At 37.2% G+C, this 15,024-nt stretch overlaps 1 protein-coding gene across 1 annotated transcript in view; it reads left to right on the forward strand.

Annotated features, from left to right (window-relative positions):
• The window catches only part of Xpc (DNA repair protein complementing XP-C cells homolog), a 233,422-nt gene that overhangs the window by 25,676 nt on the left and 192,722 nt on the right, over positions 1-15,024 (forward strand). Inside the window, exon 3 of the mRNA XM_090394599.1 lies at positions 7,789-8,011. Within this exon, the coding sequence (XP_090250725.1) occupies positions 7,789-8,011 (223 nt within the window). The remainder of the gene's footprint in view (positions 1-7,788; positions 8,012-15,024) is intronic.

Genomic DNA, 15,024 nt, shown 5'->3' on the forward strand with positions numbered 1-15,024 from the left:
AGGAGTTATTAGACTTAAAACGTGATCGTACCCTTGAAGTTGAGTTTAAGGACGTTCCATTATCTCAATTCTGGGTAACTGCAAAAAAGTTATAAACAGTCTTTTACCATTTGCTACAACATACATGTTTATTTTGTCATTAAATTATTATTATTATTAGCATATTTATACATAGTCAGTAATTCTTTTGTGTATAATTAATTTTACTTTTGTATTTTCACATCATAATTTTATAAAATAAGTGTTCTAAAAATTTAATCACAGTTTCACTCAGTCAAATCTGACAATTTAGTTCATAGATGCGATATAAAAACTATGTCAAATATCAATCACCAAGGATGTATGGATTAGGTATTTTTATTCCATTTGTTTCATTTATTTCGTGCTCATGACTGCATAGAAGACTTATCTCAAACGAATGTCTAGCTGGAATGTTTATGTATTAGAATGCAAAAATATTTGTAAGAAAGATCTTATTAATTGAATCCCTGTATGAAATAGAAATTAATCATCTTAATAGAAAAATGTTCCTTCATAGTGTGTTGTGAAATTATATGCTTGTGAGGTGCACCGTGAAATTATTTATGCTTGTGAGGTGTGCCGTGACGCGAACAAGGTTGGGAAGCACTGCTTTAAAGCATCGAGGCTTAGCACTTTTTCCAATAACCAACAACTTCCATATGTCACTTCCCAACACAGTACACATCACGGTGACACAATCCTTTGCTTTTTTTGAAACTGACAATGCTGCAAGTGTATAGCTCAGGGAACCATCTGATGTGGCAAGAAAAACTTATCTGTTTCATCAGCATAATAGATTTCATCAAGATTAAATTTCTGCAGCAATTCGGGTAGCTTAGTTGATTTCCCCTGATCAGCGTTCACAGTATCAGCACTTTCCTTCTTTCCATGTCTTTTCTTAAATTTTATTTCATGTCTTTCCATCACGATACCCAACCATCTGTAGCTTTAAAGCTTACATGGCCCAGCTTTTTAGCTAACTCTTCTGATTTGGTTTTTAACTCTTGACCATTAACGGCACACCTCATCCAGTTACAATAGAGAACCATTGATTGAGAGCCTCATAATGTCTGAATCTTTCTTGCTTTCGTTTTTTGGGATCTTCCCTGTTGTCCCTTTGCGTGATGCCTATTCTTTTTGCAATTTGTCCATCTAGCCTAGCAAATGTGCGATTATAAATTTTGGAACACCATTTATCTCTGCCACTTGATGATGACTGATGTTGGAAGGTTGCTTTTTATTTTGTCAAGTAATGCAGATTTTATCTGCTAACGTTAGATCTTTCCTTGGCATCTTGACAGGGGCCTTATAAAAACAAAAAAATAAATAAATAAAATCACTACACTGTCTGTTACACTTTTTACTAAAAAATTTACACACACGTTTTAATCAAAAGTACACTACCTAGCAGTCACTCTAAGTAGAATCGTTACACTGCCAAAATATCTGCGTCCTCTCTACTCTGTTTCCTGGCACTAACTGAAAGTAACACCCACTATGCATCCAGTGGGTGTTACGGGCAGAGGCTGGCATCTACAGCCAGCCTCTGTCCCGATAAAGTGGCAAGGTGGCCCAAATAAGCAAAGCAACTTTGGGTTATATTTTCGATTTGTTTCAGTTTTTCAATATTTGTCCCAAATAAATAACTCCCCGATTAACCAGATTCTACTCTGTGTGTGTACACACACACATGCTTGTTTGCGCACGAACGCGCGCACACACACACACACACACAGTGGTGCCTTGGTTAACAACGGCCTCAGATAATGAAGTACTTGGTTAACGAGTGGCTGTAAGAAAAAATCTCTTGGTTAACGACACAGGCTTTGGTTAACGACTCTCGATTATGTGAACCTCTATCCCATCTAAAAAACGGAATTTTCCGATCGCACTCAGCCATGCACGGGAAGCCATTGTCAAATAGAGAACAGCCACGCGGCATAGCTGTGAAGCTCAGATATGTTTGACCCATCATAGCCAGCTGTTTACGTTTTCTATTTATTGTTTCTTTTCTTGTAGTGTACTGTGCTTTATTTTAAAATTTGTGGTTATAAATGCGTTTTATGATGAAAATGAGTATTTAAACATTTATTTTTTATGCGTTGGTTCATATAGACAATAAATCGGCGGGTGCGCGTCACTGTTCGTTCGCCATCAAAAGGTAAAATCAAATCTCATCTGTATAATAATCGTTGTATCTATAAGCTGCTAATCAGTGTATGTTATGGTAAGTGCTGTATCTAATATCGTCACATTACAAGCAAAATGCACTAAGCCAAAAATTGCAGGTTTCTAATTTAACTGTTAACTTTTATTTCAAAAAGTTTATTTTTTTTTGAACTTTTACTTTTATTTTCAGGTGACGATATGTTCTTTGTATCCCTTGTCTTAGTGTTGTGCAATTTGTAATAATACCGTATTTTTTTTTTATAGAGTGCATTTTTTTACTGTGTGACAAAATGGGTCTCAAAAAAAAAGCTAGTGAGGGGGGAAAAAACAGAAAAATTTTCTCTATTGAACAGAAGAAAGAAATAATAGCAAAACATCATGAAGGTGTGAAAGTTATGCAGCTAGCTCGAATATATGAAACCAGTCATTCTACAATATCAACCATTTTGGCTAAGAAAGAAGAACTTATGGTAGCTAAGGTTGCTAAGGGAACTTCAAGGTTGAATGTCAGAGGGCTTCTTTTTGAACAAATGGAAAATCTATTACTAATTTGGATCAAAGAAAGAGAAACGGTGGATGATACTACACCTCAAAATGTATTCTGTAAGAAAGCTAAACAGATTTATCAAGATTTGAAAAAGAAGACTTAGGGATCAAGTTCTGAGGTAGATGAATGATAATTTCAAAGGTAGCAGAAGTTGGTTTGACAACTTTGAAAAAATAACAGGAATTCATAGTGTGATCGGACATGGAGAGGCAGCTAGTGCTGACAAAGCAGCAACAGATAAATTTGTCAATAGCTTTACAGGAATTATAGAAGAAGGAGAATACCTACCTCAACAAGTCTTCAGTTGTGATGAGACTTGGTTATTTTGGAAGAAAATGTCCAATAGGACATTTATCACAAAGAAGAAAAAACACTTCCTGGGCATAAACCAATGAACGATAGGTTAACATTGCCTTTTAGCAGCAAATGCAAGTGGAGACTGCAAGGTAAAACCAATGTTAATCTACCACTCAGAGAATCCCCGAGCATTCAAAAAGTTCAATGTCTCTAAATCCAATCTCGGTGTTTTGTGGAAGTCTAACAGCAAAGCCTGGGTCACAAGAATAGAATTTAGAGACAGGATTCACGAAGTGTTTGGACCAACTGTCAAAGCCTATCAGCAAAACATTGCTGATAGGCTTTTGCCTATTGAACAAAACAATTTGCCTCTAAAAGCCATTTTAACCTTGGATAATGCACCTGGCTTCCAACAGGCATACAAGAAGAGCTACCAGAGGAATTAGATTTTATCAAGGTTATTTTTCTTCCTCCCATGACTATATCTCTGATTCAACCTATGGATCAGCTGATAATTGCAAATTTTAAAAAACTTTACACAAGAGCACTTTTTACCAGGTGCTTTGAAATGTGTGAGGCTACCAACATAATAACCCTAAGAAAATTTTGGAAGGAAGAATTCAACATTGTCATAGCAATTAGGCTAATTGTAAAGGCTTGGCAAGAAGTAACAATGAAATGTCTCAAAGCAGCATGGAGGAAACTGTGTCCTTCCTTTGGTAATGCAGAAACTTCAGATGAAGGACACAAATTGGTAAAGGATATTGTGGCAACTGCTCATGATCTTATTTGGAAGTAGAGGAAGAAGATGTTGAAGAATTATTGGAGATGCATGACCAAGAACTGACTACTGACAAGCTAAAAGAACTTTTCAAGCAGCAATGTGAAGAAAAGAAAATGGAAATTTCATCTGAAGATGAGGATGGAGAGAATGAACAAATTATGACTGCTGAAATCAAAAATGTTTTGGCAAAGTGGGAGGAAGTTCAAAATGTTGCTATGAAATGGAATCCAAACAAATCTGAGGTTATCAGAACTGTAGATCTATTTAATGAAAAGTCCATGCAGTTTTTCAGAAACATTTTAAAAAAGAGGCAGAAGCAAACAACCCTAGACATGTTTTTTACAGGTCCATTTGCCAAAAAACTTCGAAGTGAGCCCATTGTCCTTCTGGTGAAGTTTGATAATTAAAAACTGTTTTCATGAACAATTCATTTTATTAATGTTAATTTTTTTTGTAGCAAGTACATATACTATATAATAAATAAATGATATTTACTATATTTTTATGACATTTTAAATGAGTTTCATCTGAATTTTTAATATGTACTATGGTTGTGGGGAGGAGCCGGAACAAATTAATCGATTTTCAATTAAATCTTATGGGAAATCGCGCCTTGGGTAACGACGGTTTTGGTTAACGACGGTAATCCTGGAATGGATTACCGTCGTTAATCCAGTCACCACTGTGTATATATATATATATATATATATATATATATATGAGAGCCTCCATAACTCAGTTAGTATAGATGAAGCCCTTTGGTCAGAAAGACCTTGGCTCTATTCCCATCCAAGATGTGAGGACCCTTTATCTGGTCTCTTTTGACTAACGGTGAGTTAGCTGGTCTAATACAGAAGTAGGGTCTTTTTTTCACCCAGAAACTTGGGTTTTTCATCCCTTAGAACAGGCAAACTGGCCCTGTGAACACACACACAGATCTACACTTAGGGCTCAACCTGTCCTAAGGGATGGGGGAGAACCCAATATCAAATAAATAAATATATGTAAGGGCCGTGGTATTATGCCATTACACTACCTCTAGCTTGCACATAGCAGTGAGCTTATGCTGCTATCATCATGGAACAACTAGAATTAATCAAATCAAGCAATGTTTGTTCATTCTTTATTGTTGAGTGTTTGGGCCTACACAAATGTAGTTACATAATTTTACCTGACAGAGGTGGATCTTGGTAAAATTAACCCTTTTCCACTACTCAGGTGTTCAGCATCATTGAACACTGACACTGGATATCACGTCCACTTTATCCTTAACTGCTTGTTAAAAAAACTGACAGGAGTGGAACCAGGTGAGATTATTTGTTACTATATTGCATCCATGACAGTCTAATCCAATTGTGTATGCCCTTTTGTAGACCATTGCTATATTACGTTACCATCTGCCCATCGGTGGTTCATCTTTTTAGACTACTTGATTCTTGTAATCCCCTGCCTACCTCTCCTCCAAGCTATCTTCTGCCACAAGACTGTTAGATGTCTCTTGTGAATTATTTTCATTGTATTTGAGACTGTTTATGAACACTTAATCAATACAGCAGCTTCTATGATATGTGCATTGGCATGTATCTTACAGACTCTGCTGCTTTGCTCAGAGTCAAGTGTCAGAGTAATGCTGTTCATTAAACAAATTGCCTATGCCTTTTATTCTCCTCAAAGGAGGTAGTAGCACTTTCAAATCTTAACTTCTTGAAAATTGATTGGAAGTCATTTGAAAAATTAGTGTTATCTCTACTGGTAAGCACAGAAAAAAAAAGCATGATGGTATATCACATAAATGCTTCCACATGATAGTCTTAATACTAAACTGGTATTATTATGTGATATAATGTGTATTCTGCAGTTAAGTTTTCTGAGTTATATGGTTAAAAACCTGAGTTTCCAGGAGAAAGACTTCTAGTTACCTGTGCTGGAGATCAATTAATTCAGGAACCAGTTGTATAAAAAAATAACTATTTATTCACTTAAATGCTAATATTTTGCTGGTATTCTATCCAGCATCTTAGAGCACACAAAGTTTGTTACAGTAGTGAGGCAACCACAATCCAGTATAACAATGGGACTCATATGAGCAATTGTAGCGTGCAGAACAAAGACTAAAGTCCTAATTAGCCGCCATCTAAGTTGGAAAAAAAAGAAAAAATGAGAGAGAAAGTAGGTATTGATTTGGTCTTAGGATGACTGTCTCCCAAATCTTTGGTAGATTTATATGGCCATACTTGTTGAAGTTTGGAGTATGTTTCAAGGCTTCTGTTGATTTCAGGAACAACCTCTCTGACTTGTAAAAGTTTCTGTGCAGCACGTTTGTTTTTTTTCAATTGATCCTGTGTGCTACCATATCCAAATCATGGTCTGCTAAACCCCGACTTGCAATAGCAAAAGTGTTGGATATATTTCTTGTGTTCACTGAGGCAGATGTCCACAGTTCTTCCTGTCTGTCCATAGTAGACTACTTAACAAACACCAACTATGCACCATATTTAAACCTTATGTGAAGTTGACAACTCTCATATGTTCACCTAAGGACAGATTCTCTCCTTTATCACACCCGAAGTCTATGAAGTGCCCTGTTCGTGTCATCGAGCCTACAAGTCAGAGAGATTGTTCCTGGAATCAACAGAAACCTTGAAACATACTCCAAACCTCAACAAGTATGGCTGTATAAATCTACAAACGATTTGGAAGACAGTCATTCAAAGTCATCTAGGTTGTATAGTTAGTTCTATGTGGCTTCATTATCATGCTAAATTATATATGCCCCCCCCCCCCCAACACACACAGATTCCTTACAAAGTGGTAGATTCAGTGGATGATAAGGATATACATAATAAACTAGCCACTCAGTTATTTATCTGTGATTAAGTTGGTCACATTAAAGCAGTGTTTCCCAGCATTTTGCCCCACCTCAATGCCTCAAAGAATTTGATGCGCATCCTCTAGTATAATAGTCAGCCAAGTTCTGAAAATGTATAATATAAATAGGTACTTTAAATAAAAAAGGAACATAGATAAAACTTTTTAATTTGACTTTCTTCAATGAATTGAATATAAATTTTATATTATTATTATTACCACCCCAAGACCTCATGGAGTCAAAGACTCATCTGGAAGGTCCTTTTATCACACACACACAGCTCATCATACCGTGTTTTAAACACATTCAAACTCTTTGCAGACACCATATTCTCAGGCAAGGCATGATTATGCCTTGCCTGAGAATTTAAATATTATATTATTATGAATATAAATATTATAAACATAAATCGAACTGAACTTGGAAAAATAAAATCCAAGTTAATGTGATTCTTGAACTTGATGTCTGCTGCAAAGAGTTTTTATTTGAGATACTAATTTAGTCAATTTCAATCTCAAATCCCCATGGTTTGTGATATCCATACGATTTCTTTTTTTTCAATAACAAGTAATTTACAGCACTAAAGCCACATTCAACTAAATATGACGACAGAAGGGCAACAGTAATTTTTTGCAAAACGAGTTGAATTTCAGTATTTCGTTTCTGTCTTGTCAGAAAGCCATGTCATTGTTCTTTTTATGTTGAATAAAATTCTAATAAACTCATCATTTTGCTTTTCTGAGAGTTCTTGATACTGTATTTATGTTGACTGCTGTACTAGAGTTGTCAACTTTTTTCTCGGAAAGTCAGGATTGCAACATCGACAATTTATCGTCGACAATGGTGATTTTTTTGACTATATTGGTGATGAGATGACGAATGCAACATCATTTTCTAATTGCCCCCCCCCCTGTGGGGCATATGCCCCACGTTGGGAAACACTGCATTAGAGTGAAATTGCCAGCTGTCATTGTATTCAAATGTTAAATCAAAGTTAAATAAACTCTGATTAATGATTTATGTTGCATGAAGAAATAATGAAAAATCACAGTGAGCAATTAAAAAAAAAAAGTTTAGAATGTTTATTAATGCCTTTCATAGATTCAAGGATCATCCACTGTATGCTTTAAAACGTCATCTTCTCAAATTTCAAGCCATTTATCCTCCAGATGCACCAACTTTAGGCTTCATCCGAGGGGAGCCAATATATGCCAGAGATTGTATTCACACATTGCATTCTCGAGAATCCTGGATGAAAGCGGCACGGGTTGTGAAAATTGGAGAAGAACCTTATAATGTTGTGAAAACACTGAAGTGGGATAAAGTAAGTTGCATTGATATTTTTTGATATATCAGTGTACATTTAAGCTTTTATAGTAAATGCTGTTAGATGAAGAGGAAAATTATATCCCGAGAACTTCATGGAATCACTCTTATAATTGATTGTTAGAGGTCAACTTGAGCTCTTCCTTAAATTCATTAAATGCTATTTTACTAACTTTTTTCAGTAAGAAAGAAGTAGTGAGAAGTAAGTAAAAAAAACTTTCTTCTCACTCTACTGGTGACATCAAACTATTTTATAAAAAGATGTTTTATTAACTTGCTTTATATTTCACTGAATTTCAGATCAGTATCATCCGAGCATAACACAGCATGTGTACATGACACGTCACTGTTTAAATAAGTAATTATTATTATTATTATTCCTGACACTTCCAAGGAGTCCGAAGACACATCGCGGGAGGACACCTACAACTGTCTCAACCACTACACTGAACCTCTACTACGAATCATCTCCATCAATGCCATCTACCGTCCACCACAACTAGTATTTTTTGTCTGTAAATTGCGTGTGTTCTGAAGGGCCAATTTGTCTGTATGCGGGATGAAAAACCCGAGTTTCTGGAAGAAAAAACCCTGCTACCTCTGTATGAGATTGGCTAACTCACCTTCGATTGAAATCTTCCAGATAAAGATTCCTCCCGTTGCGACGAGAATCAAACTTAGGCCTATTTCAATCGAAGGGTGCAATGTACCGTCGTTCTTCCAATTGCACTATGGAGGCACTTACCAGGGAGTCCAAGGTCTCATTATGGAGATTCATTCAACCCACATTTTTTTTGGGAGGGGGGGGGGGACTCTCACTCAAGAAAGGTTGTAAACCTATGTACATTAATATGGGTGAGTTAAGGATTTTTATTATTTTTTTATTTTTTACAAAATCCTGAAATCCTGCTCTAGGGACCAAACAAGGAACTTTTTTAAGCTACTTGGATCTCCAGCAAGCAGAGAGGGAGAGAGAGAGAATCAAACTTAGGCCTATTTCAATCGAAGGGTGCAATGTACCGTCGTTCTTCCAATTGCACTATGGAGGCACTTACCAGGGAGTCCAAGGTCTCATTATGGAGATTCATTCAACCCACATTTTTTTTGGGAGGGGGGGGGGGACTCTCACTCAAGAAAGGTTGTAAACCTATGTACATTAATATGGGTGAGTTAAGGATTTTTATTATTTTTTTATTTTTTACAAAATCCTGAAATCCTGCTCTAGGGACCAAACAAGGAACTTTTTTAAGCTACTTGGATCTCCAGCAAGCAGAGAGGATGTCTCGCATCAGGTGATGAAAGTCATCTCCTACGTAAGTATAATTACAAACATCCATGCTTATGGTAGGATTTGGGCCCACAGCACCTGTTAGTTGGAGAAAAGCATATTATGGTAACCACTCAGCCAATTAGGCTGATAGCATTCCTTCGGTTATGCTCTCTCCTTAAATTTATTCAATGATATATTCACCATGCTTACTGACAATCCATTCCACTCCTTTACAAGGGAAAAAATCTAGCCTCGTCCATACTTTTTCCAACTACACTCCTACTTAATTTTTCGTAGATAGAGAACATATACACTGAACACTTGGTCAGCTAGACCAGTTCTGAAATGCATCCATCAAACCTTCTTCCTGCCTTGCATTGGACTAATTGACTGGGTGAATAAGGCTTTCCAACCTTATTCACCCAGTAAGGCTGTGGCAGATATATTTTATTAACATCTTTAGGCGATTTTCATTGTTCAATGTGCAATCTGCTTATAGGAGGCCAGAAGTTAGAAAAGACTGAGCTAGGTATTCTATAAATACAATACAATATTAATTATAATATTGCCTTGTGCTCACAGGTCATATGTACAAGAAGGTTTGATGGATGCATTTCGGAACTGGTCTAGTTGACCAAGTGCTGATGGGTCGAATCCCACTGTGAGCATGGATATTTGATAATAGTTTTATGTGGAAGATGAATTTCATTCAGCAGTATGAGATCATTGCCCTTCTCGCTGGATGCCTGAAGTGACTTGAAAAGTACCATGTTTAGCCTCTAAATCAGGATGTCCAGATTATTTAAAAAAATCAATTAAAAAAATAGTATAGTAATAAATAAAGAGGAATAAAGTTGATGTCCCACACAATGAAAATCCTAGAAAGGGTTCTTGATGAAAGATTGAGGAAGGAGGTGGAGATTGCAAAGGAACAATTTGGCTTCATGCCTGGTAGAGCAACAACAGATGCTATCTTTGGGTTATGGCAGATGATGGAAAAGTTTTGAGAGAAACAACGGGAGCTACATCTGGCATTTATTGATCTGGAGAAAGCATACGATAGAGTGCCAAGGCAAGAAATCTGGCGGTGTCTGAGGGAGACGAAGGTTCTGGAGAAATATGTCAGGTTGGTGCGGGAGATGTACAGAAATGTGAAGACAAGTGTTTGGACCTGTCTGGGACAGACAGAAAGTTTTCAAGTAACAGTTGGCTTGTATCAAGGGTCGGCATTTAAGTCTGTTTCTGTTTAACATTGTGATGGAGGTGGTAACGGAGGAGGTGAGAGAAGATGCGCCTTGGACAGTGTTGTATGCAGATGACATCTTGCTGTGTGCAGATTCAAAAGAAGCGGGAACTAAACTGGAAAGATGGAGAAAAGTACTGGAAGAGAGAGAGGTATGAGACTGAGCAGAAGTAAGACAGAGTATATGTGTTGCACAGTGGGCGGCGGCCAGGAGACAGACCTGGAGCTGGAAGGAAATGTCATCAGGTAGGTGAGGGACTTTAGATACTTAGGTTTAACAGTGGAAGAAGATGGAGGAGCTGAGAAGGAAGTGGGATGCAGGATACAAGCGGGTTGGAGGAACTGGAGGGAGATGGCTGGAGTGTTATGCGATAAGAGGGTGCCAATCAATCTGAAAAGCAAAATCTATAGGACAGTAGTGAGGTCAGCTATGACGTATGCTATAGAAATTGTGGCCCTGAGGAGAAATAACATCAGCAGGATGGAAGTAGCAAAGATGAGAATGCTTAGGTGGATGTGCAGTGCCAGAAAGGATCGTCTGAGAAATGACTATGTTAGGGGAACAGTGAGTTACGAACTTAGGAGCGAAAATACAGGAGGCAAGGTTGAGGTGGTTTGGTCATGTGATGAGGAGGGAGGACGAATATGTGGGAAGAAGGGTCATGCAGATGGATGTGCAAGGAAGTAGGAAGCGTGGGCAGCCAAAGAAGAGATGGAAGGAGCTGGTAGAAGAGGACTTGAGGATGAAGAACTTGGACCTGGTGACAGCCCAAGACAGGACGGATGTGGAGGAGACTCATCATCAACAGTGACCCCACTTAAGTGGGAGAAGCTGCAGAAGAAGAAGAAGAAGAAGCATAGTAATAGTCCCAGAAACTGGTTTTTCATCCTGCGTACAGGCAAATGGCCATGAGAACACATGCAATTTACAGACAAAAAATACCTTTGATAGGGAGTAGATGGTAATCCTGGTAGATAGGCTTATATGTTGGTTGCTCATAACTATTATTTTTGAGGAAATAACAATGCATACTAAAGCATTGATAGAGTGGCCTTTTACCGCATATCCTGTGGTGGGTGTCAAAACATGGTCAGCAAATCTTGAGTGCGATAATGGTGGAACCAGATGTCTTTGTATTCGGATATTCTGATAACAGGCAGGACAGCTAATATCAGAATATCTGAATACAAGGTCACATTCCCTCAACATACCAGGTCTCTTGCAGTTTGCAACTGCAAGAGACCTGGTATGTTGAGGGAATGTGACTAATCTTTGGAACGGGGCACTCTGTTACGCCAAAACAAATATTTATTATTTATTTATTTATTTAAATACCTATATTTTTTAAGAAATGTACAGTAATCATAATTGTAGTTTTTCGTACATAAAAAAAAAGAAAGTTATTTCGATGTCGATGGTTTCATAAAATCTAAATGAATAATGATGAAGGCCGTCAACATGAGATAAACTGGACAACAACCTCAAACCTTCATATATGCCATGACGAGGTGGAGCGCCGCATAGTCGAGTCTAAGGAAATTGTTATGGACCCTCATCACATAAATAATAACCTTAGCTATAATCTACCGGACTCTTTCAGCTCTGCTATCCGATATTGGCACATTCGTGAAATCAGACGCACGCAGCTGCTTAACAATAGAACTTCAACACGGGCTGTAGCTACAGTTCAAAACTAATTGAATTTTATAATAGTCGTTTGTATAGTGATACGATGTTTCTTATAGTGTTTATTTGCTTTTTATGTTCCCACTCCTGAGGAAGTCGGACAATCCGATAAAACATGTTGCATTTTGAATAAATTTAATTGTTATTCTAGTCTTGGTTATAGTCAGTATATATGAATATGAACATATATATATATATATATATATATATTTATATATATATATACACAGTGATACCCCGAAGTTACGCGGTAGGTGGGACCAATGAAAAGCGTGTAAGTCGAATTCGGGTAACTCAGGGTATAATTTTGCATGTAATTTATATATACAAACATACAATTGGGACCAAGGTTTACAAAAACACGTATATTTTTTAAGAAGTATACAGTAATCATAATTGTAGTTTTTCGTACATAAAAAAAAGAAAGTTATTTTGAAGTCGATGGTTTCATAAAATCTAATAGATTTGTCTGACGGCATAATGTCTCTTTCTTCTCATGCAAAATTTCTTCATTGCAAGCCAGTGATTTTTTTTATTCCTTACCTTGTGGCCACAATTCGTTCCCTCATTAGAATCTATGTCCTCCAAAATCTGTAAAGCTTTCTTAATTAAGCTGAGACCTTCTGTTAATTTTGCAATTGTTATGTGCTTTTCTGGTAAAACTGGATCTGAGGTTTCGGTCTCTTCAGTAGCGTTTTGCTTATGCATCTCTATGAGCTTGTCGATTGTAAGCTCCTTGTTATGTGAGTCTAACAGCTCGCTGACATCTTCACTGTCGGCTTCTAAATCTAATTGCATGGCAAGGTTGACAACTTCTTCTATTGCCTCAGCAACTTGATCAGTTTTTGGCAACATTTCCATTTCGCATTTAAAAAAGGATGGACAAAGTTTTTTCCAGACACCATTCAAGGTTTTTTGGGAAATTTCACCCCAAGAATTTCAGATAATCCTTACAGCATCTAAAACATTAAACTGTTTCCAAAACTCTTTAACAGGCAGTTGCTCATTTTGCCTCATAGCTTCATTCAGACTTGCAAACGAACGGCGTGTGTAGTACGCTTTGAATGTTTTGAAAACTCCTTGGTCCATCGGTTGAAGTAAGCTGGTTGTATTTGGAGGCAAGAAAACAACTTTTACACGTGGATCAAAATCAATTAAAGTTGCAGGAGGGTGACCAGGTGCATTATCAATAATGAGCATAACTTTAAACGGAATTTTTTTTTAAACTGGCAATAACGTTCAACTTCAGGTATGAAGTGGTGACCAAACCAGTCTTCAAAAATAGAAGCTGTCACCCAAGCTTTAGAATTTGACTTCCAAATCACTGGCAAGCCAGCTTTAGTTGTTTTTTTTTTTCAGAACTCTTGGATTTTTGGAGCAATAAATTAAGAGAGGTTTTAACTTGCAATCACCAGCTGCATTTCCACCAAGCATTACTGTCAACCGGTCTTTAGAAGCCTTAAAACCAGGAAACGGTTTTTCTTCATGTGCGATGAAAGTTCTCTTAGGCATCTTTTTCCAGAACAAGCCGGTCTCGTCTACATTAAACATGGTTTGACTGCTATAGCTACCTTCCTTGATGATAGTCTTAAGTGTCTCAGGAAAAGCAGACGAAGCCTTTTTATCAGCACTTGCCGCCTCTCCACTCTCTGTGATGCTGTGCCAGTTACAGCGATTTTTAAATCAGTTGAACTAACCATTACTGGCCACGAAATTTTCTTCTTTTGCTGCTTCTCCAGCTTCTACTTTTAGCCTCTCAAAAATCAGCTCGGCTTGGCTACATATCGTCGTTTGATCAACTGGGCAATTTTTTACTCTCACTTGATTATCACACCATAATTTATGCATCATTTCCATCTCACCAATAATCCCATGACATTTACAAATTATGCTTGAATTCAATGATTGGCCATTTTTCACAGCAGCGAGAATTCTTTCTTTATCTTTCATGATTGTTCTTACTGTGGATTCCTGTATATCGAACTTCTTTGATAGCTCACAAATTTTCATTCTGCCTTCAAAATCCTTAATAATGTTGAGTTTTGTTCGAAAGTCAATGTTTTTCTTTTCTTGCTAGCTGTAGAAGAATCGGACTTGCTTCTTTTGGACGACATTATTATTTTTTATGTGATTTTGTAGGCTATAAAAATCGTGTATGAATGGAGACCACGCGAAACACGTCAGTACTTGTTCACAGCATGTGCGACACCGGCAAATGTGGCTGGCGCGAAAAGATACAACTAGTGGTGAGTCGTGATGGGAATACGTACATATAAGAAACCGCGTAACTCTGGATTCACGTAAGTCAGGGTAGCATAAGTCGGGGTATTACTGTATACACACACACACACACACACATAGTTAAAAAATAAATTAATTAAAAATAAAATAAAGTTAGGTTAGATTAGCTGATTTAAAAAGTACTACCTCCCACAAAGGAGATATATAGATCATCAGATCTCTTTAAGTTAGAAAAATGAAGTAAAGTTTCACGTTTCTTTATGTGAAGGACTTTTGTGAAGGACTCTTGTCTTCTTCCAGTGAACCCTATGTCTAGTGTTGATAGCATGCTCTGCAAGTCCAGACTGTTCAGGTTCAAGGTATTGAATATAAGACTTCTGTTCTTCTAGCTGAATAAAAGCAGATCTTCCTGTTTGTCCGAAATAAGATAACCCATAAGAGCAAGGAATCTGGTAGACACTTGGATAATTGAGATGTGGAAGCTTGTCCTTTGGAGAAGTGAAAAAGGTGGAGATTTTTCTGATGGGGGGCGAAAGGCAACAAAAATATTTAGTGGTTTTAAAACATTTG

This window comes from Typopeltis vanoorti, chromosome 6 (genome assembly GCF_054136105.1).
Source record: "Typopeltis vanoorti isolate ZY-2024b chromosome 6, IOZ_Tvanoo_1.0, whole genome shotgun sequence".
NCBI lineage: Eukaryota > Metazoa > Arthropoda > Arachnida > Uropygi > Thelyphonidae > Typopeltis > Typopeltis vanoorti.